The sequence below is a fragment of the Balaenoptera ricei genome, chromosome 20 (genome assembly GCF_028023285.1).
Source record: "Balaenoptera ricei isolate mBalRic1 chromosome 20, mBalRic1.hap2, whole genome shotgun sequence".
NCBI lineage: Eukaryota > Metazoa > Chordata > Mammalia > Artiodactyla > Balaenopteridae > Balaenoptera > Balaenoptera ricei.
The window spans coordinates 45422675-45447304 of NC_082658.1; the positions used below are offsets into that span (position 1 = coordinate 45422675).

Here is a 24630-nt window from a genome sequence, read left to right on the forward strand (position 1 = left end):
ACCAAAGAGGTGAGGATTACCTAAGTGCTTGCTTACTTCATACCCTGAGGCTCTCCAAAGCAAACGGAAATCTTGGGTTGGTGTTAAGGTGTATGCTGACACCATCTAGTGGTGATTTTGAGACCTAACCGAATTGAAAGTTTCGGCTTTAACAACCAAACTTTTGCTGAAACATTGTATTTAATGTCGTATTTTGTTAAGCCTTTGCCACTGTCTTCAAGTTCATAGCTACTCAGTGGATGGTTTTACCTATTGTGTTTTACAAAGATGCTCAGAAGTTTTGATAAACAAAACATTCTATTTGAAATAAAATGGAATTTCAGAGAAAGTACATGATTGGACGGACCTGGAGTCTTAGAACAACATTGTAATCTCATATGTTATTTGCTGTCTCTTAGTCACAGAGTTCCAGACTCATGAGGCAATTTTTTTTCCCTAATATCCTTCTCCTTCTCTTTACTTTTCTGTTTGGACAGTGTTTTTTAAGCTAAAGAATTTTGTCCTTTCAATTCTTATCTTTGAAGATAGCTATCGAGCATGTCCTTCAAATTTTCAGGTTAAGCCAGAAAGGCTTAGCTTCTTATTATGTTTGTGGGTCTTTGAACATGAGTTATGTAGACATTTTGCTTGTGACTTGTGTTGGTTGACAGCTGAGGCAGGGAATCGAATTAGGATCACTGCATTAATTCCTCGCGTGTAGGGATTGCTGTGATTTTCGTAGCAATGTTAATAAAATAAAAGCATTCATAAAAAATCTCCTTCATGCAGAACGTAATTGGATGCATAAGATTAATTGCTTTTTTTTTTTTTTTTAAGTACTCAATGCCAGAGGGAGGGATGGGTATAATTATCACCATTTTACAGGTGAAGGAGGCTGAAACTCATGGAGGGTAAGCAGCTTTCATAGGCTCGCTGCTCTTAAGTTTGCAGGGTGAGCCTTTGGACTCAGGTGTCAAGGATTCCAGGGTTGGTGCATTTAGCTAGCATGTAAACTTTCTGTCCAACAATGGGGAGGATGCCTTGGAAAAGCACAGGAGAAAAATGCACAGAAAGCCTTAACGTGGTCAGTAACTCTTATTTAAACATACACTAACTACTTGATAAAAATCTTGGTCTTAATTTATTGTTGACATTATCAGCATGTTTGTTTCCACTCCTAATTATAGCTGACAGCCTTCATTCCAGTGTAAAGGGAGTTTAAGGGTCTTGCCCTTTGGTCTCAAATGCTTTAGTTATTTCTCTGCTGCACTGACCCTACAACAGGAGTGCTCAGAGACCCGGCCGCTGTCCATAGACCAGCATTCTCCCACCCTGGTGCTCCCTTCTCCCAGCTCTTGGAAGCGAGCTCTCTGTGCCTGTGCCTCTCGGCAGGTGGAGAGTGTAGTGGCAGCCACTTGTGTAGAAACGTCCATTTGGGTGTTGGCTCTGGTTCATATGTGTTTATATGTGTGAGTTAATGTATCAATGGTAAATATATATGGGTTTTCTAAATTTTATATTGAATTTTTTCTTTGCAAATATAGTCACATGATTTTGCACAATTGGAGTCATATCATGTATGCTGGGTTTGTTTTTTTTACTCTTTTTTTTCTTAGTTCCTCTGGCTTTCTTCCAGCTGCCCACACGGCCTTCCTCCTCATCACCCTACTGTATGTATTTAAAAATACGTAAGACATAATATGCAGCCTTCCATATTTTTCCATGCTCATGTAATCATTTACAAAATATATTTATGTACAATTTATATACATATCATATATATATACAGGGTGGATTTTTAGCTTCTTATATGTGTGAGTGGTGGGATCATGTTATACTTTTTAAAATACACATACCTTTCAACCAGCTATCCCATTCCTGGGAATCCGTTTCACAGAAATAAAGGCACTGATTTGTAAGATTATGTGCCAAGAGTACTTTCTATAATATTGTTCATAATAGCAGGAAGGATGGGGGGATGATTGAACAAATAAGGGTATATCTGCACTGTGGAATTTTAGGCAGTCATTTTTTTAAAAAGTGAATTCGATTTATGCCAGAAATGTCTCCTGTACCATTCTCTCTGGTATGGATTTTGCTGTTTTTTTTTTGTTTTTTTTTTTTTTTTTTTTTTTTTGATTTTGCTGTTTTTATTCCTTTACTGACATTTTAGTGGGATTTCAAGAGGGAGAAGAAATAAACGTATTTGGACAATTTTCTTTACAACTGAAAAACTGCCTAAATGGATTTCAAGACCTGCTCCAGCTTCTGTTATCTTTTCCTCCTAGAGCTCTAAGGTTGTCTTCAACTCTTTTTATTTCTTACCCTTCTGTATTTTGGAAATTAGGAAATCCCCAGCCTCCAAAATATTAAATTCTTTCTTCTCTCTTGGCTTATAACCCCTACTGGTCTTTTCTACCAGCAGCATCCAAAGGAACCCAGCCTCAAGCATTATCTCTAAAAGTAAACTCAGAACCGTGAAATGTCAGTTCAGAAATAGTTCCTGGGATGTTTAGATTTTCTTGGAAATAAGAGACTCACAGGAAAGAAATAGCATCTCTGTATAACCACAGCTCCATCTTCCTTTTCTTTGGCTTCTGTGCAGGTTTGAAAAAGGGCGCATCTACACATTCATTGGAGAAGTCGTTGTCTCTGTGAATCCCTACAAGTTGTTGAACATCTATGGGAGAGACACAATCGAGCAGTACAAAGGGCGTGAACTGTACGAGAGACCTCCGCATCTTTTTGCCATCGCCGATGCTGCTTACAAGGCCATGAAGAGGCGATCAAAGGACACTTGCATTGTGATATCAGGTATTTAAGGAGTTCCCTGTACTTCCAAGGTCAATATATATTTAACTTACTTGGTACTCAAGGGTCTGAACAATTGATTAGGTCTTTTTTGAAGTTAAAAGCTTAAATAATTTTATAGGAGGAAAAAAAAAATGTAATGCCAGATTACTTCTATCATTTCTGAGCATCTGCTAATCTTGGTTCATTTACACATTACATATTATGTTTGGATGGACTTCTGGTCAATTTTGTAGACTGAGGTGACATGGGAAATTCATCCTCCCATCTCAAACACGGAAAACTACTGGATAAAAATGTAACAAAAATTATTTTAAATAATCACAGAATGAAACCAGGAAAATGAAATCCTGAGGTACCAAAAAGGAAGAATGAACTCCAAGTCAGACTGGTGAACGGGAGCTAGTGACCAGGGACATACAGAGGCCTGGGGGCTGGAAACAGGCTCTCAGACCTGGGGGCCAGAGCTTTAAAGGCCGCAGAGGGGGAGTCAGGTGACAGACCCTGGGTGCCCAAGTACAGGAGCCAAGCCCTCTGTGTAAAGCTGAGCTCTTCAAGGAATCTTGTGTAGTGAGTTGGGAACAAGAAAATACCTGCCCACTGACCCAAGATACCCTCTCCCAAACTGTGGGACTTTTTTTTCGTGCTAATAATACCTCATATTCGCATGAGTGGCTTTATACTTTTACAAGGCTTTGGTGATCTTTATTCCATTTTGGTTATCAGTGCAGCTCTCTGATTGGTAAGTAGGACAGTTGTGTTTCTACTTCACAGATGAGGATATTAAGGGTCAGAGAAGTGAGGGAACTTAGTGTTGGAGTTGAAGAATTATATCCTAGGGCTACATTTTATTAAAACAAATTTTGAAGGCAGTATTATTGCCTGATTGTAAAAGGTGGCGGGGTGCGGGGGAGGCAATTTTACAAGTGTATAAAGTGAAAGCAAAAAGTTCCTTTCCCTTGAATACCTTGTTCCCCCCAAAATTCTAGCAGTAACGCCTGTGAACAATAAAGCATTTATCCTTTTAAACATTTTCTCTGTGTGTGCACATATGTATAGTCACACATGCATATGTAATTATAAATATAGAATTATAGAATTATGTTATAACTGCTATTACATAACTTGTTTTTCCATTTAACAATGTCTAGTGGACATCTTTTCATTAGAGTACCTATAGAAGTAGTGCATTCTCTAACAGTTGTGTAGTATGCCATTGAATAGTTGAATCATAATTTATTTACCCAATCCTCTACTGATGGGCATATTATTTTCAAATTTTAGCTATAACACATAGTGTAGGCTGCAGAAATAGTCTGAAAACCTTTGAAGATTATCATTGGATTATATTAGTATTTTTAGTATTTCTAGAGTATAAAATTCTACAAGTGGAGTTTTGGGTCACAAGGGATAAACATTTAAAAATCTGGGTTGATAATTATAAACTTATCCCTCTTCCCCTCCTTATGTAGGTTGTCATGCTTTTTCTGTGACACCATATGTCTGGAGCTTGCTGCTTTTGTTTTGTTTTTTTCACTAAAATTTCTCTAATTTTCTGAAAAAATTATTTCATCCCCATTAAGATTTTTTAAAACTCTGCCATAGAAAACAAAGTTATATGAGTTTTGCCGTGGCCACTGTTTGTCACCTTCTTGTTTCTTTTCCAATGGACTTCAGAGTCACTAAGTACTAAGACTTTAAGGAATTAGTTTACCACGTTTTATCCCTCGATATTTTTACTAAGTAAATCTTGATCTGTAATCTGTTATTTTGCTTCTACAATAGTTTTAATTTTTTCAACATGTTCAGACCTGTTAGAACCAATCCCATATCAAGACAGGATGAAATAACGCAAAAAAAACCCAAAAAAAACCAAACAATGAAACATAAGGGATTTCAAATGAATAACTAATGTCAAAACTTGAAATTATTCTATTAAAAATTATTCCTCTTGGTTTAAGTTGTGATCTTAAGCCTTGCACAATTTTTCCCCAGGGGAAAGTGGAGCTGGTAAAACGGAAGCCAGTAAGTACATCATGCAGTACATTGCGGCCATCACCAACCCCAGTCAGAGAGCGGAGATTGAAAGGTAAGGGCAGTCTAACAACGCGAGGAAGTTCTCACTGGAGCTTCATTTTCTATACAGACTTGACTAGGTTAGGCCTAAACTCTGATATGCGTGGAGTGTTTATTAATGGTTAAGCTGCTTTGATTCCCTGCCTGCATACTGTCCCTGTACTTTTATTTATATCCCTCGATTTCTATATTTGTTTTTAATAGAAAGATACTGCTAAGGTGATTCTAGTCTATCACCGCTGCCTTCAGTGTTATGTGTGCTCAGCAAAGATGTTATACTTACTGGTAGCTGTATTGTTCAAGCTCTCACAGGTTTCTTGCTCTTTCTACTTTACCAGCATCTTTTCTAAACTGTGTTCTACACTCCCTAGAGTGAAAGGGGGACTCTAGGAGGCAGATCCATGCTGTTCCATCATTGCTAGAAGCAGAACCTTGGTATTAGAAGCTCTGAATAGGGTTCATTTCCTGAACGGGTTTCAGGCCGCATCATGCTCTGCTCACAGCAAGATGAGTGATAAAGTGGGTACGCACTGTCTGGGGCCCAGTGTTCAGCAGAGTGTCTGGTACGTGGTATTTACGTAGTAAATATGTAAGGAATGAAGGGATGGGTTTTTTTAAAAAAAAAAGAAAGTAGGAAGTGTGGCTATAAAGCAACATGACTTGACTTTCTTATGTGGTGTGGACTTTTTGAAGAGGAAAAAGCAAGAGCTTTCCAAAGTTGCTACTTTGAGGCTCAGTATTTATTTACAGAAGAATCACATTCTGTATATACATCTCAATCTTCAGTTTTATGAGTAGAGAGAAAGGAAGCTGGGTTGGTCTGAAAGCAGAGAATTTGGACGAGACTACCCTGCATGGGTAGAATTGGGCTAGGTTGCCAGGTCAAAAGAGGTATTTTTCTTAATAGTGATACATCCCCAATTCTGATTCTGACTTTGCAACCTAATAGGACAAGAACAAGGATATAAGTAAGTTTTTAAAATTTCCTTTGGAGCTGAGGAGAGTAACTGGCTGAGAACTAAATTTTATTTCTAAACCCAGTTGGTACAGTGGAGTAAGGCATATTTACATTTACTAGTTTATTTATTTATTTTTTATTATTATTTTTTTTTTGGCTGCGTTGGGTCTTTGTTGCTGCGCATGGGCTTTCTCTAGTTGCTGCGAGCGGGGGCTACTCTTCGTTGCGGTGCACGGGCTTCTCATCGCAGTGGCTTCTCTTGTTGCAGAGCACAGACTCTAGGCGCACGGGCTTCAGTAGTTGCAGTGCGTGGGCTCAGTAGTTGTGGCTTGCGGGCTGTAGAGCGCAGGCTCAGTAGTTGTGGTGCACGGGCTTAATTTCTCCGCGGCATGTGGGATCTTCCGGACCCGGGCTTGAACCCGTGTCCCCTGCATTGGCAGGCGGATTCTTAACCACTGCACCACCAGGGAAGCCCCATTTACTAGTTTTTTTTTTTTTTAGAAATTCACGTTCTTTTATTTATTTATTTATGGCTGTGTTGGGTCTTCGTTTCTGTGCGAGGGCTTTCTCTAGTTGCGGCAAGTGGGGACCACTCTTCATCGCGGTGCGCGGGCCTCTCACCATCGCGGCCTCTCTTGTTGCGGAGCACAGGCTCCAGACGCGCAGGCTCAGTAATTGTGGCTCACGGACCCAGTTGCTCCGTGGCATGTGGGATCTTCCCAGACCAGGGCTCGAACCCGTGTCCCCTGCATTGGCAGGCAGATTCTCAACCACTGCGCCACCAGGGAAGCCCCATTTACTAGTTTTTTAAGAGCATATCTTACCACAGTTTTATAGACACTTTCCTTTATTTACCATAAGCAAGCAGTTTCCCTTGCCCCAGTTATAAGTATACTTTCATTCGTGAGGAGATAAATTTGTAGGGTCACTGAACAGTGGTAGTGGAAGGACCAGGGGATCCGGTACATCAGGTTATTTCGGCGATATGCCCATGTAAGAGGGATTTTGTCAGTGAAATAGAAACAAAGGCATAAAGACTAGAATGAAGTTAAAATATATCCACTGGGAGAGACTGCTCTATAAAGAGTTAGCATTCATCGAATAAAGAATGACTTCAATACCTGGTACCAAAGAGAGATTCCGTACAGCGTCAGACGAAATGACGAGCAGTTTCTAAACTAATCAAGACCACATTTATGATGTATTAACCAAATGCAGTAAATTTCACTAGGCTTTATAAACAAGAACTTTAAAAAATGGAGTCATTTTCTGTATCATCCGTTCTTTTCAGAACATCTCTTTTTAAGATTTTTCTTTATGTAAATAAAATATGTTCATTTAAAAGAATAACTAAAATTTACAGCATGATGTAAAGCATGAAAGTTTCCTGAAATTCCGCCCTGCCTACCCCATCAACCTAGGTAACCATAGTGAAGTGTGCTGTCCCCTCCAGATTTGTAAGCATTTACTAACATGTGTGTGTGTGCACACACACATGCACCCCCCCCCCACACACACACATGCACCCCCCCACACACACACACACAAATCCTGCAATACATATTATTTTGCAGCTTCATCTCTCATTCATTAATATATTCTGCACATCTTTCTATGTCACTACATATTATACTGGGAAACAAAAATTTATTTTTATCCATCCCTATTGGTGGACATTTAGGTTGTTTGCAATATGTATATTTTTTGATGTTACAAACAATGTTACAGTCAGCATCTTTGTACACAAATTTGCATGTCTTTTAATGAAATTTAGTTTCTTTAAAGTCCCAGCCTTTAAAACTGTTACAGCGACTTTCATTTATCTGTGTTAAAGAGTGAAGAACATGTTGCTTAAGTCCAACTGTGTCTTGGAAGCTTTCGGAAATGCCAAAACCAACCGCAATGACAACTCAAGCAGGTTTGGAAAATACATGGATATCAACTTTGATTTCAAGGGGGACCCTATTGGTGGACATATCAATAACTACTTACTGGAGAAGGTAAAAAGTGCTTAATTTCTGAGGGTAATGTTTGCAAATGCTGATTTTTTTTTTTTTTTTTGCCCTAGAATTGTCTTTTCAAATTGAGTTATAATTAACCTACAATATTAGTTTCAGGTGTACAATGTAGTGATTCAGTATTTTTATACATTCTAAAATGATCACCACAGTAAGACCAGTTACCATCCATCACCATACAAAGTTTACAGTATTATTGACTATATTCCCTATGTGTACATTACCTCCCCGTGACTTATTTGTTTTGTAACTGGTAGTTTGTACTTCTTAATCCCCTTCACCTATTTCATCCATCCCCCCAACCCCATCCCCTCTGGCAACCACCAGTTTGTTCTCTGTATCTATGAGTCTGTTAATGCTGAATGTTTTTTTTAAAATCCTGATTATATTAATAGAATTTCTTTCATTGCCCCAAAGTAGCTTTTAATCCTGTTCTCTGTCCCTTCCTGCTCCTCAGTCAGCTTTCTATGGCAAAATAATCTCTTTTTGTGTTCTCTTATTAGCACTTACAGTATCAAGCTGGGAAAAGTTATAGACTTTGTAGGTAAAGGTTTAGGTGGGGGGAGGGGTGAGGGGTGCCAACTTTGGGTAAGGTTTAACAAAAACCTATCTAGGATTAATCACTTCTACTCCTTCTACACATCCTCCCATGTTTTTATTTTAATTGACTGGCAATCTCGTTTTCTTCTAGTTTCTCTTTGCTCACTGCTTTATAGTTACATAGATGTACTTTGTGATCTTACAGCCTAATTACGAAGCATACTGCATTTGGTCTGTGAAAACTTAGAGTGTGTTTTTATCTGCCCATGTGAATGATAGGCCCAATTTGTAGAAGATTCCAGTTAAAACTCTCCTCTTGGGACTGCCAGAGAGATTGTGTCCTAACTAATCTTGAGTAGATTCGCCTGGTTATTACAGTTAAGATTGAACTTTACTAGGTTAAGTCTCCACCTTGAATTGTACTCAGGTTTGAACTGACATGCCTTCTCAGTTAAGTGTTTTCCATCTCAGTCACACCATAGCAATCTTTATGGCAGCAGAATGCAGTATAAATCTTATTTTTGTTTGTTAAACTGAAGTCAAACTGTTAAGGAAATCTTGTTTTATCAGAGTCAGTTGAAAAATGACAGGAAATGCCAGTTATTATCAGTCTTTTTTCCAGAATGTTTCATGGCTTCACTTTTATGTACATGCTCAATCAAAAGAATCCCCTTGAATGAACATACATTTTGAGTCCTCTCTCAAGAGCAATCTTTTTGAAACCATCTAAAGCAGAGGTCTCTGTATATGGATTTTGTTCAGCTCACTTTATTACAGGATATAAGGCATTGCTCTTTGAAATACCAGCAGACCCTCAGGAAGGGAATGTTGAGAATATTCCTCCCTAAACATTCCTTCCTGCTCGCCCCACTTGCAATCCCCCCACCCAAAAAATTTCCTCTTTAGGCTCTAGGTTTAAAAAATCAAAATAGCTTCATTTTCAGAAAGTTTAAGGAACTCTGTTTTTAAAAGAGTAAAAAGAATTATCAAAAAATTGCACAGAAAACCCCATAGAGGAGATCTAGTTTTAGGTTGGTCCCATCCGTGCGGTCTTTAGGACATTTCAGTGCACTGTTGATACAGGATTCCCTGGGAAAGTGGCTCTCACTTTCTTTTAGGAGTACATTCTCAGATTAGTGATTTTTTAAAAATTTATTTTATTGAAGTATAGTTGATTTACAATGTGTTAATTTCTGCCATACAGCACAGTGATTCAGTTATATATGTATATTCTTTTTCATATCCTTTTCCATTATGGTTATCACAGGATATTGAATATAGTTCCCTGTGCTATACAGTAGGCCCTTGTTGTTTATTCATTCTATATTATATATTCTATAATAGTTTGCATCTGCTAATCCCAAACTCCCAATCCATCCCCCCCCCATCCCCTCTCCCCTTTGGAGATCACAAGTCTGTTCTCTATGTCTGTGAGTCTGTTTCTGTTTTGTAAATAAGTTCATTTGTATTATTTTTTAGATTCCACATATAAGTGATATCACATGATATTTGTCTTTCTCTTTCTGATTTGCTTCACTTAGTATGATAATCTCTAGGGCCATCCATGTTGCTCCAAATGGCATTATTTCATTCTTTTTCATGACTGAGTAGTATTCCATTGTATATATGTCCCTCATCAGATTAATGATTTTAATGTGCTTTTTTTCTTTTTTTTTTTAGTCTAGAGTGATTGTGCAACAGCCAGGAGAAAGAAGCTTTCATTCTTTCTATCAGGTTAGTAATCTGTTATGCAGATAATCAACCATTTGCTCAGTTGTACAGGAAGTGGATGTTTTTATTTGGGACTCTCTCCTGTCCCGTGCCTCCCATGCCTCCATTGGCCCACGACACGTTACACATGCGTGCACACACGCATACACCCTACCCCGTGGGCTTCTTCAGAGACTTGACGAACATGGCTGTTATAAAGAGCCAGCAGGTGGTTAACCAACCAGACGACTGCCTTAGTTGAGCATCCCTGTGTTTCTTTGCAGTGTAGGTAACATTTTAATGACCCTAAAAGCTTTTGAAATGGTACATTCTGAATATGTTAAATTAATTTTGTCTTATTTTTGAATTGAAGCTTTTGTTCCCATTTTGGGGTGTTCCAGAGATGGGAATAGAAATTCAGGTTGTTTTCGTTAAAAAAATCAATTTTAAAAATCCAATAGTTACAACTTTTCAGTAAACCAAAGTGTGCAGTTTAATATAGAGGATTTAAATGTATTACCTTCTAAAATGCACGTTCTATGTAGAAGGACTATGCGTATTGTATTTGTGTTTTTGTTGACAATTCGCCATGTTTCCAATAAACTAGCTTTCTACCCAATATAAGAGTTCTGTTCATTTCAAGAACCTGTAACTTTTTCCGCACTTGAGTGAGAGTGTTGGAATTTGTCTTTGTCCACCACTACAGTCCTGGTTACCCAGTTGTCCTTTCCTGGGATATAGAGATTGATGAGGAAAAGCTGTTTGTTTCCAGTGTGATTCAACATATGACTGGCTGCTGACACCTCTTAGTTCTGAGGCAATATTGACTTTTTCTGAATTTGAAACATAATCCTATGCTGTCCAGATAGCAAGGCTGCTAAACACGTGACCACCACAGAGCGCGAGCTCCTGTTTTACAAATGGCCACAGTCAAAGCAAAACCTTTCATGCCAGTTATGTTGTGAAAGGGCTAAGACTTTTTTAAGTAATCTTCCTCATGACTGTATAACATTGTCCATCACTGATGATGTTGAAGCCATTACCTTCGAGGTTTAAAAAAAAAAAATCTTCAAAGCTAGAAACAGGAGGACCTAAGTGAATTAGCCCAGAAAATGAAACAAAGCTAGACTACCAGTAAGAATACATGGTGTGTTGGGTTCAGGATGTATTTTGCTAACTTATTTTTAATTAAATATGTTTCAGCTACTCCAAGGAGGTTCAGAGCAGATGCTCCGCTCTCTGCATCTCCAGAAATCCCTTTCATCCTACAACTACATCCATGTGGGAGCCCAATTAAAGGTAAGAGTTTCCTTTTTGAGATGATTCAGAAATAGAATCAGAGAATCAGAAGGGACATTAAATAATTATCTGGTCCAGCCTGCTGCCTTTAGGCAAATGAATGGCTCTTTTATTCTATTCTATTTTTAAAATTCTCAGGGACGGAGATTCAATATATTATTGACTCAATACTTTGCTTAATAACCCATTACTGTATTTTATCACCATCTGATAGGAAAGAAGTTTCTCTCTTATGATCTTGTGGGGTTTTTAAAAATTTTTAATCCTATTACTTTTATTTTGACACTATAAAAATATTGTTACAAGTAGGAAGTCCACCACAAAAGAAGGTACCATATCATTTGGCCAAAGGCAAGTTGGTAAGACAAAAGAAAGTTTAAAAGCACTGTGGTTATAAATAAATAAATAAATAGATAGATAGATTAGATAGATAGATAGCACTGTGGTTGAAAATGGATGTCAAAGATTGCCATTCACTGTTTTTTCCAATAATGATTTTGATGTATCCTAGAAATAGTTTTGTGACCCTTGGAGCATTTCTATTCAGCCTTCAATTTTTTTCCATTTTTTTCCCCTTCCTTTGCATGTAAGCCCTTGCTCACACATATGCAGATCTTTTTGCCCTTTTATTTCTAATTAGTTTTCTGCTATATATATAATACAATTTCTGCTAGCCATTTTATAGCTAATCCTAGTAATATAGTAGTTTATTGATGATAGGTTATAAAACAGTAATTGCAGTGTTATCCAATTTTGTTGGGGGAAAGTGTGTGTGTGTATATATATACACACATACATACACACACACACACATATACACACACACACATACATGAAATAAGATTTGGAGGGAAATAGACCAGGGTTTTACTTGTTTACTCTGGATGGATGAGATTATGGATATTTGTGTTCTTCTGCTTTTTCCACATTTCACATTTCTTCTATAATTAAATATGCACAGCTTTTGTAGTTGGGGGAAAAATAAAAGAATTTATAAAAGGAAAGAATCTAGATGTGGAGGTGTTTTGGGTTTTTTTTGTAATTTTTGCTCTTCATCTTAAGCTAATTATACCTGCATTACTTGTTTAATGGTATTTTTATTATTGTGCATATAAATAAATGATATTTAGGGTTTTGCAATTAATTTTCCATTGTTTGAAATTTAAGTTGCACGAATTTTTTACTTTTACAGTCATCTGAGAACAGGATGTTTGGCTGAAAATTAATTGAAAGCAAACAAAACACCAGAGGGCAATACTCCAGCTTTCTGAGAATAGGTCAGAGGTACTTAAAGATGTATAAAGGATTGTAAAATCAACACTTAAAAAGCCAGTGACTGAAAATATTCTTTTTAAATCAAATTGTCTTATTGACCAAGTGGCTTTTGGCCCGGTCATGTAGAGCCCCACAGAAAGCAAGTATTAAATAAACATTTAGCCTTTTTTTTCAAAGCTAAATTTAGCTTAGGTTCCGTTTCCATCAAAGTTTTCCATTCCTATTCCTCCCCCTCCTTTTTTTCTGCCTCTCTAATAAAAACAAAGAAGCAATACATGATCACAGTCAAAACCTAAAATAAAGATGAACCAAAAGGAAATAAAAATATGCTAAAGCTCACCATCCAGAGATAATTATTGATAACAACAGTTTATGTGTATATATTTATTCATGGAATCATATAATAAATCCTGATGAAATAAACCTTTTATTATATTATAATATAATCATTAATATCTTCCCATGTAAACAAATATAAATTAATAGAATGATTTTAGTAACTATAAAGTATTGTACTCTGTGTATCATACTTTTACTTAGCTGTTCTAAAATATAGGACTCACGTACAATTACGACCCTGTGGGTTTCTGGTAAGGTAAGACCCAATTAAAAGTCACCAAAAACAATAAGGAACTTGGTTATCTCACATAACAAGAAGCCCTAGGATGGGGCAGCTCCAGACGTGGTTAATTCAGTGCCTTAACAATGTTGATAGGGACCCAGATGTTCGTTTATTTGTTTCTCCCACTTACCATTTCTGCCATCCTCGCTGGATCGGGCTGGTCTGATACAGCTGATTTTCCTCATGGTCCCCAAATGGCAGCAGCAGTTCTAGGAGTCACAGGCAGAGGAAACGTTCCTGGCTGTAACCCTTGATAAGCTAGGGAAACCTCATGTCTTATGGACCAGAATGGCATCACATGCCCATGGCTGACCAATCACTTGGTAAAGGGAATAAGGTCCCTGTGATTTGTTTAGACCAATGAAGATTTACCTCCTGAGGCTGGCACCAATCCTGAAGAATGGGTGCACTCAGAGAGGGGTAAACAAATCAGGGTTCTATCAACAAGAAAGAAGTGGGGCTGGGGAATGCCTGTTAGGTAAGCAGCCGACAGTTCTCCTCAGTAGGACACGTAGACTTTGTGTCTGGTTTCTTTGCAATTTTGACATGGTTACAGCTTCTAATAATAGTAATATCTGATACTCGAGTGCTTTTTATGTGCTAGGAACTAGGGAGGTGCTTTATATAAATTCTCATTCCATTCCCACAACAACCCTGTAAGAAAGGTATTATTATGCCCATTGTACCCACGAGGGAATTGAGACTTGACAAGGTTAACTGTCTCACTCAGAGAACTGGGAGGGGGAAGAGCTTGCCTGGTCGTGTCCTGGACGTTAGAGGACCACATGCTCATCAGGCAGAGGGGAGCCCTCCCTGTGCTCTTCCGTAGCAGGTGAGCATCTGGCCAGGTCTCTGTGTCCTGGCCAGAGCAGAAACTCACCAAGGAAGAGATCAGGCCCTCCGCAGATGCTGCTTTGGGAAAACAGCTAAGATAGGCAGTTACCGTTGCTTTATTGTAAATTTTATTGACACGCTTGTATTTCCAACCTGAGGGCTACAGATCCTCAAGGCAGGCGATTTATCTTTGAACCCCCGTCTTAGTCTAGCTGGGCTGCTACAACAGAAATACCATAAACTGGGGTGCCTTATACACAACAAAAGTTGATTTTCACAATTCTGGAGGCTGGGAAGTCCATGATCAAGGCACCTGCAGAGTCAATGCACGCTTCCTGGTTCAAAGGTGGTGCCTGCTTGCTGTGTCCTCACAGGGCAGAAGGACCAGGGATCTCTGGGGTCTCTTTTATATGGGCACCAATCCCATCGTAAGGGCTTCACCCTCAAGACCTAATCACCTCCCAGAGACCCCACCTCCTAACACCATCACCTTGGGGGTTAGGATTTCAACATACGAATTTGGGGGTCAGGGGACAGACATTTATTCTACAGCAGCACTTCTGCGCCATTTAAAGATCTGACTTGCTGAATGTTTGTTGAATGCCTGAAAAGGTGAAGTGATAGTCCCAGACTAGCTTGCTGAATGATCAAGGCAGGCCACTTGGCTTTGGGAGGCCTGCTCTTCCTCACCTGTGGAGTAGAAAGCCTGACCGTACAAGCGTGGGAGTGTTGTTACAAGCCTAGACAAGACTAATTGTGGAACAGAAAGCCACAGACGACAGTAGCTAGGCATATGTCTCGGAGGCTCCGTCAGTCAGAGTTTCCATTTGTGGTCTCACATCTCATGCCACTTCCTCCACACATCCTGGAGCTTCTCTGTGCCAGCTCAGGACTTGCTTCCTCACCAAAGGTTCCAGAAATGTTCCTGGTGCTTGTCTTAGGTGACGACGACTCTCACAATTGGGCATTGTGGGTGCTGCGTTATGTTTCTACCCCTGAAATCATTTTTATTTTCTTTGGATACCCATCATCCCTTCAATGACTTACTCCAAAGGCATCAAGACCGTGGCTACACTTGAATTTAGTCTCATAGTTTTTGGATGTTAATGCTCACATGCAGTGTCTGTGACCTCAGTTTCCTGTTTTCATTCCTAGTCGTCTATCAATGATGCTGCAGAATTCAAAGTAGTAGCTGACGCCATGAAAGTCATTGGCTTCCAACCCGAGGAGATTCAAACAGTGTATAAAATTTTGGGTGCTATTCTTCACTTGGTGAGTGGGGACGCCTCTCAGAATTCTTCGCCTCCCTGTGGGACTAGGATGTTCTTTCAGAAGGTTTGGGGTTTTGTAAAAGGTAATTTATGTAGAGAAAATTCCTCTGACATTTTGAAGAAATTACTCTATCTGTAGTTTCCTCCAACGTGTTATAATAATATGAGGGATTTTCCAAGCCACTGTGGGTTTTGAGACTGTGGCTTTAGTTCACTGCCTTCCTGGTATGTCAGACTTCGAACTGGTTAATTTCAAAGGTAAAAGAGTTCAGCAGTGATGTGACCACCAGTGGGATAAGCTAAAATCTTTTGAACGGAGCAAATTTCTAAAGGCATTTGAAACATAGAATCATAGATTTCTAGAACTAGAATTTTGATGATCTCATTTTATAGATTGGAAATGACTGGCTTAAAAGCACATCCAGTTCATTGCAGCCAACACCACGGACCACCCTGGCCCACTTAGGCACAGGTTATTTTCCACACATCACACCAACCTTAGAAGTAAAGAACCGTCGGTCGGAGTCCTTTCATTACTGGCTATATGATCAGAGATGTTGAAAACATAATGAACATGTAACCTGGTAGTAAATGAGTGACAACATGGATACAAATCTGGAGTAAAAACGACCTTTCACTTTCCTGCGGCGAGATTTAACTCTAAGTGAATCAGAAATACACAGGACCTATATGAAAAATATTATATAGTAGTATATAAACAATCTCTTAAATGTTCCTGACTAGGAAGACTTTAACATTCTAAATTGTCTCATTCTTTCAACTAGTTTATACATACGGTGCAACAATAATCCTTCAGAATCCAAAGAGGAATTTTGTTTTTCAGTTGACGTAATGATTCTAGAATTTACCTAGAGCAATAAACATGTAAGAAGGTCGAATAAAATGTGTTAGAGTAGTAGGGTAGGGGGAGCAGGGGAGAGGAGGCACGACTAATTCCACCAGGTTTAAAATGATAGTAAAAGCCACAGTACTTTAAAACTTGCTGCATAAATTCAGCACCAGATTAATCAACAGATTAGTTCATGTGCTGGACACTTGGTAGATGGCTAATAAGTATTTATTGCTTATTGAATGAGTGGAATATAAATAGACTCAAAAACTTGGTGGAAATTAATATGTAATAAAGGTGATATTTCAAATCAGGAGGAAAAGCTAGACTATTCGATTAATGGTGTCAGAGCAACTAACCATCTGAAAAAAATAAAGTTAAATTCTTACTTTACACCACATACCAACATACATTCTGGTGGATAAAAAGCTTAAATGTAAGAATAGCTGTATGAGGAATAGAAGAAAATATTAAATATTCATAAAATCTTCAGAGTAGGAATGATCTAAGTATAACACCAAAGAAAGAGAAACCCGGAAGCAAATGAGTCATAGATTTGACTACATAAAAATGTAAAATTTCCATCCATCAAAAACATATGCTGAAAATTAAAATACAGATGAGTGTCGGGGGAGGAAAAAATGCATAAAACACTAGGTTTTTATATGCTGAGATATTAATGTATTTAGGAAAATAGGCGCTCCAAACAAGGTCCCTTGGAGTTCTCTCTTAAACTAGCAAATATATCCCTGACATCGTGTTTCAGAATCTCATTGGAAGTGGTGTGTCTTGGTTTTTCTCTTCTGATACAGGGAAATTTAAAGTTTGTAGTGGATGGTGACGTGCCTCTGATTGAAAATGGCAGGCTTGTGTCTATCATAGCAGAATTGCTGTCCACCAAGACAGACATGGTTGAGAAAGCCCTCCTTTACCGAACGGTGGCTACGGGTCGTGATGTCATCGACAAGCAACACACAGAACAGGAAGCCAGCTACGGCAGGGATGCCTTCGCTAAGGTGGGATTTTAAAGGCATTGTGTCTGCCTTGCGAGGGTTCTGGTACCAGAATTTCTAACATCATGGGGAGGAGGTGTTTCCATACACCGCCAGCTCTCTGTGATGCCAGCTGGGTGTCCTACAACTTAACTCAATTCTAACACTGTCTACCAGAGATAGTATCACATCCCACAGGTTAAGGGCTCAGTCCCGCAAGTCTGTCCCCCAACACACACGCGCGCGCGCGCACACACACACACACACACACACACACACACACACACACAGGCTTATCACCTGTGCTTCTGACCAACCAGCTATAGGTGGGAAGTACCAGCAACCTCCTCCTTGGATTCCATTAATTGCTAGAGTGGCTCACAGAACCCAGGGAAACATTCACTTACATTTACCAGTTATTAAAGGATATGATAAAGGATACAGACCAACAGCCAGATGAAGAGATTTACAGGGCAAAGTGTGGGAGGGTCCCGAGAACAGGAGCTTCCGTCCCCATGGAGTTGGGGTACATCACCCTCCCAGTGTGTGGATGTGTTCGCCAACTGGGAAGCTCCCAAGCCCTGTACTTTGGGGATATTATGGAGCTTCCTCATGTAGGCATGGTCAGTTATTAACTCCATTTCCAGCCCCTCTTCCCTCTCTGGAGGATGAGGGGTGGGACTGGAAGTTCTAAGCTTCTGATCGTGGCTTGGTCTTCCTGGTACCCAGCCCCCAGCTAGGAGCCCACTCAGAGTCACCTCAGTAGAGTAAAGATGCTCCTAATGCCCTTATCACGCAGAAATTTACAGGGGTTTTAGGAGCCCCGGGTCAGGGATGGGGTCCAGGACCAATATCAGAACAAGAGACGCTCCGAGTGTTCTCATCACATAGGAAATTACAAGGGTTTCAAGAGCTCTGTGCCAGGAACCAGGGGCAGAGACCAGTGTATTTTCTATTATCTCACAGCCTGGTGTTGATCTCAGTTTCATTTTTAGTGAAATTCTGTGAGGAGGTGTTCAGACGTTCCTTGAAAGCAGGTTAAGCCTCTTGAAACCAGAGTGGCGCTTTTTGACCATCACGGTCTCAACAACACCCCATGGCTGTGAGCATCGCTGCCAGAAACATTCTCAGAAAAGCAGAAGCTGACTGACCGGGGAGCTCAGGGCCCCTCGCTTGCACAGGCCCCTTTTGTGGCCCTTCGTTTTGCTTTCCTCACTCGATAATGCTTCGTGCAAGTCCCCTTCAGGCCAACTGATGGACCCATTGTTTTAGTGTCTGTGTGGTGATGGGACCATAATTTATTAACCATCCACCTCTTACGTCATTCACCTTGTTCTCTTTTTTTTTTGCCACTACAAACAATGCTGCATCCTTGTCCATCTTTCCTTACACACCAGTGCTTTTATTTCAGTTAGATGGCCTCCCAGGAATGAGCAGGTCAAAGGACACCCCGATCTGAAGCTTTAAGTGACTGATTTTCTGGGTGTACAGTGATACCTCATTGTTACTTTAGTTTTCATTGCTAGTGTATTTGAGCATCTTTTCCTATTTTTGTAAAGTATTTACATCTATTCTGAGAATTGCTTGGGTATATGCTTTGTACATTTTTCTTTGGGGCTGTTATCTTTTTACTGTCCATTTGTAAGAGCTCATAACTTTAACCCATTATCTGTTATCCATGTGGCAAATATTTTATTTTCCCAAGTTTACATTTTCTCTTTTTCTTGTTTGCTGGTTGATTAGGTTGCTCCATATTCCGTTGTTTACTCTTATAAACCTCTTGCTTGGTTTTTAGTCTTCAGAGGAATTTGAATTTATCCAAATGCAATGGAGAGTGGAATATTTTAAGCAGAGGCAATGTCATCAAGTTTGAATTTTTAAAATGATGGCTCTGACCTTAGTATGAGAATCTTATGGGGCAGTGGGTAGGGCAAGGGTGGAAGCAAAGAGACCAATTAAGAGGATATTTCAGTAATCCAGGAGGATGCTGATAGCAGCTTGGACAGGGAAAGTAGCAGTGGAAATGGGGAAAAGAGGATGATTTGAGACAAACTGTATCTGGAGAATAAAATCCACAGGACCTGTTGTTCTGGGGATGAGGGAATCAAGGATAATTTCTGACATGGTCCAACCCACCTCTCCTGTCTCATTTCCTGCCATATTCCAGACTCGTTTCTCCCCTTTACCACATTAGACTTCTCTCAGGCCTTACATGTTGTCTTTATCCCTTTATCCTTCCAGCCACAGGGCCTCTGCACATGCTGTTTCCTCTGCCTGGATTGTTCTTCTCTCCCCTCTCACCTGGTTAACTCTTACCATCCTTCTGATCTCAGCCCACTTTCTCAGAGAAGCCATCCCTGACCTTTCTGAACACTGAACAGGTTGAAGTCTCCTCACATCCCATGCTCCTCATCTGTGTGCGTGTGTGCACGCATGTGTGTGATTTTCCTTCACTCTACTCCCTGAGCTCCTTGGAGACAGAGACAATGTTCATTTTACTTGGTACAGTATCTCCCACAAACTGCACAGAGCAAGTACCCAGCAAACATTTAATGAGTGAATGAATCCCCACGTTTCTGTTTCTATTTATTTATGGTTAACAGTTGGGTAGGAAGGACTTCCCTGGTGGCACAGTGGTTAAGAATCCGCCTGACTATGCAGGGGACACGGGTTCGAGCCCTGGTCCGGGAAGATCCCACATGCCGCAGACCAACAAAGCCCATGCACCACAACTACTGAGCCTGCGCTCTAGAGCCCGCGAAGCCACAACTACTGAGCCCGCGTGCCACAACTACTAAATTCTGCGCACCTAGAGCCCATGCTCCTCAACAAGAGAAGCCACCGCATTGAGAAGCCCTCACAATGCAACAAAGAGTAGCCCCCGCTCACCGCGACTAGAGAAAGCCCACGCACAGCAACAAAGACCCAACGCAGCCAAAAATAAAAATAAATTAATTAATTAAATTAAAAAAAAAAAAAGTTGGGTAGGAACAGTTTTAGGAGGTGGGAAGATCAATAGTCCAGACAGGACATAAGTTTGAGACAGCTGTGAGACATCCAAGAGTGTTATCGGGTAGGCAGTCAGACACGGGAGCCTGGAGCTCGGAGGAGAGGTCTGCATTCAGGTGATACATTTAGGGGTAATATTATATCACCGTTCTTTAATGTTGTATGAAATGACTTAGAGAGGAAGAGATAGGGAGTGAAGAGGACTAGGAAGAGATCCAACTTTTAGAGATCAGGTAGAGGAGGAGACCTACTAAAGGTCACCGAGAAGGAGCAGCCAGTGAAATAAGAGGAAAATGAAGAAAGTGTGGATTCAGGACTTCCCTGGGAGTCCAGTGGCTAAGACCTCACTCTTCCACTGCAGGGGGCGTGGGTTCGATCCCTGGTTGGGGAACTAAGTTCCCACATGCCACCTGGCATGGCCAAAAACAAACAAACAAACAAAGTGTGATATTACGAATCCCAGAGAGCCCAATGTTTCAAGACAAGAGTAGGAAATTGGGTTGAGTGATGCTGAGTATCTGAGTAAGATGTCCCTGTAGAGGTACAAGAAAGGGTCCATATAGAGGTGCTTGGGGTCCTTGATGAGCCATTTCAATGGAGTCAAGAGAGAGAAGTGAAGGCTGGAGTGGCTGGAAGCCTAAAGGGGGGAGGGGGAGGGGAGGAATGGAGGTGATGTGTATAGATGTGTGTAGGTGAAGAGAGAGGGTTGCTGGAGGGAGATGTTAAGGAAAGGTTTTCTAAAGATGTGACATTGCAGTGCACATTTGTGTCAGGATGTGAATGTGTGTGAGTGTGTGGTGCCTTTGTCCCTGTGTGTGTTTGCGTGTGTATGCTTATGCATTGACTGTGTATTTGATTCTCAAGGAATTTGAAATGGTGGCCTTTTGGCTCAGATCTTTATTTAGCATTATAAATCAATGTTCATATATTTAGAATCCATAGGGCATAGAACTCATTGGTTCTCTGCTTTTTATAGTTGATGAGATTAAAATAAAGCAATGAAGTGACTTATACGAAGCAGTAGGCAAATTATTGGTATTAGCAGGGCACAGAAACACACCTAAGGAATGTTGTTGGAATACAACACATGTAGTGACCCATAATAATCTTTTAAAACTCCAAACGTCATGCATACGTCGTATAATTTTTAAACAGATGATGTGCATTTCTCATTTTTCAGCTTAGAGGATTAACAGCTATGCTAAACGGTAAGGAGGAGGTCAGTAGGAATTTAATTCAATAGGAATTTAAAACTTTTCACAAATCCAAACAGGGGACGCATTTCCAATGGGCAAGAATTTACGATGTCATTTTCATCACAGGCCATATATGAGCGCCTTTTTTGTTGGATTGTTTCTCGCATCAATGATATTATTGAGGTCAAGAACTCTGACACCACCATCCACGGGAAGAACACTGTTATTGGTGTCTTGGATATCTACGGCTTTGAAATCTTCGACAACAACAGGTAAACCAGATAAGATACTGAAAACCCTATTTATTTTTTTTATTTGTTTGAGCCTAATTGATTCCTTTTCTTGCAGCTTTGAACAATTCTGCATCAATTACTGCAATGAGAAGCTCCAGCAGCTGTTTATTCAGCTGGTCCTGAAGCAAGAACAGGAGGAGTACCAGCGGGAAGGGATCCCCTGGAAGCACGTGAGTGGACTCGTACAGACTGTTCACGATAACGTCAACTCTTAGCATCTTGGGTATCTGCTGATCTTCTTGGGTGCTTGAAACACCTAAACCTTAGCTTTCCTTTTTGGGGTATTGAAATATTACAGTTCATTTTCAGGGTTGATAGGTGGGATTTCTCTAATTTGGTTGACTGTCTGGTTGGTGCCCAGAAAAGGCTGAGTTAAAAATCAGTAAACTTATGTTCACTTTACAGCTGATACCACATAGTTTTTTGATTCACATCTGTCTATTAGAGTTTAGCATCATTTATAAGTTATTCAGAGCAGCAACTTATGCCTTCAGTTGGCTGAACTTTGCTTCCAAATTGAGTTTCTTCCCCTTCCTTCTTTCTTTTTTTGCTCTGATTTCTCCTTTTTTCTTCTCCTACTTTGTAAGCCCGGTGGCATTTTATTGTCTTTGGTTAATGAGGTTCATATTCCCTGAAACCCATGCATGAAAACATGTGTATTAACTTTGATTTCCATTTACTTTACTTTGTGTCACACAACAGCTATCACCTCTCTTTTCCTGGCTCTCTGTGAACTTTGTATTTGTCACTAGTCCGATAAGATGCAGCCAGACAGTATGATTGATGCTGGGTGCAATACCACAGATCACAGCTAAAAACATGACAATTAGACCTCCTGCTCACGATAGAAATGGGACCCTGTAATTTTCTTTGAAATTTGTATTTTTAAACAATTTTGAGGACAGACATGAAAAATTCAAAAACTTGAGTTTCCATAAATTTCTGTGTTTATCCTTTTGCCAAATAGTATAGATAATGAAGTCAGTATTTGTATTTTGATATCCAATGTAAGCAGTAAAAAGCTATTTGAAATGCTGTATTTAAATTACTTTTATATTCCTTCCCATCTTCCTACTTTCCATCTCCTCTCATTCAGAAAAAGGATAATAACTAGCTTTCCTGCTTCAAATTTCTTCTTTGCCTTCCATCCATCGTGTGTTAAATATTAGAATACCATTACAATTTTGTTCAAGTATAGTAGTATGAATTCTACGTATTTACAAATAAAGCAAAGGGTGTATTATTACTTTTTAATAGGAATACCTACAGTTTTGATTTAAAGAGTGAAGTCTCATCACATATTTAAGATGTAATTCAATTCAATTAAGTTTATATGCAGCTTTCTTAGAGTGAATCTGTTGCATAACATAATACACAACTATAACTAGGGCTTAGGTTTTTATAGCAAACTTAATCATAAACCTTGTTATTCAGATGTGGTTCAGAGATACTGGTCCAAAATATCCTTTAACAATCAGAATATCAAATTCCACAGGCATAGTTGATAAAGGGAAAAGTCAACAATTGCAGGAGACTATTTCAAACATCTGAAAAAGGAGCAAAAGCCCTTTAAAACAATTCTTAGTGAAATAAACCAAGAAAAATGTGACCTAGAGGTAACAGAAAGCTCACTCCAAAATAATAGTTACTGAATACAGCCCGGGTCCCCAAATTAGAATCTCCATTCTGGGCAAGTATTTCCTTTAAAAACTCCAAACTTTAGAACATAGTGATTAATTTTAAAAAATTTTTATTATGGAAAATTTCAAGCATACATAAGAGCAGAGATCACAATATAATAAACTCATTGTACCCATCACTCAGCTTTAATAGTTATCAGTGAATTGCCAGTCTTGTGTCATCTGTACCCGACCCACCCCCAGATTATTTTGAAGCAAATATCAGACATCACATTATTTCATCTGTAAATATTTCAGTGTGTTTCTCTAAAAGATAAAGACTTTTATAAGAAACCATAGCCACGACACCATTATCACACCTAAAAAATTAACAGTAATTCCTTAATGTCATCAAATATGCAGCCAGTGTTCACATTTCACATTTCCTCAGTTGTCTTAGAGTTTTTGGTTTTGCTTTTACAGTTTGTTTGAATTTAGATCCAAATAAGTTACTTACGTTGTGATTGGTTGATAGGCCTCTTGAACATCCATTGATATTCTCCTCTCTCCTCTCTCTCTCTATTTTCCTTGCAATCTTTTGTTGAGAGAATGAGTCATTTGTTCTTTAGAGTTTCCCACTGTCTGGATTTTGCTAATGGGGTTCCTGAGGTGTCACCTAATCTGTTTCTCTGTTCCTTATATGTCCTGTACATTGGTTATTAGATCTAGAGTCTTGACTGGTGTCAGGATCACCGTCTACTTCATAGGTGGTATGTGAACTTCCACCAAGAGATTCATAATGTCTTGTCTCCCTAATTGATTCGCCTTTACATGATTTTGGTGCCGTAGTTTGCAAGTCATCTTTAGGTGCTGAGAACTTGACTCTATTTGGCACAAAGCTGCTCTATTTGGAGTGAGGATGGGAGGCCCAGAGCCCTGTGCCCCTGAGCCATCCCCTCTCATCTCTCTTTGTCCCCTGCATCCGCTAAGAAACCTCCTGGGAATACCAGGTTGCCAGAAGAACCTAGTTTGAAAACCACGACTGTAAGCAATGTTTGAAGCAACATTAAACTGTGAACCAGAAGCTACTGGACTCTTCAGCAAAGACTAATAATCACTTTTAGTTAGACAGTTGGAATTTGGGGAATTTAATGCTTTTGTTCTTGGCACAAAAGACTTAATCTTTAATTCCATAGTCGCAAAGTCTACGATTTCAGCTGTTAATTACTACAGAGTTCCTGCTTTTTGAATATTTTAAGGATATTTTTTCCAAAGATA

General features: G+C 39.5%; 1 protein-coding gene across 2 annotated transcripts in view; it reads left to right on the forward strand.

The window, feature by feature from the left end:
* Nucleotides 1-24630, forward strand: part of MYO1D (myosin ID) — a 350569-nt gene that overhangs the window by 96995 nt on the left and 228944 nt on the right. For both annotated transcript variants that reach the window (XM_059907002.1, XM_059907003.1), the window contains exons 2-10: nucleotides 2585-2793; nucleotides 4786-4879; nucleotides 7659-7824; nucleotides 10063-10116; nucleotides 11296-11391; nucleotides 15278-15394; nucleotides 17056-17259; nucleotides 21567-21712; nucleotides 21789-21903. In XM_059907002.1, the coding sequence (XP_059762985.1) occupies nucleotides 2585-2793; nucleotides 4786-4879; nucleotides 7659-7824; nucleotides 10063-10116; nucleotides 11296-11391; nucleotides 15278-15394; nucleotides 17056-17259; nucleotides 21567-21712; nucleotides 21789-21903 (1201 nt within the window). The remainder of the gene's footprint in view (nucleotides 1-2584; nucleotides 2794-4785; nucleotides 4880-7658; nucleotides 7825-10062; nucleotides 10117-11295; nucleotides 11392-15277; nucleotides 15395-17055; nucleotides 17260-21566; nucleotides 21713-21788; nucleotides 21904-24630) is intronic.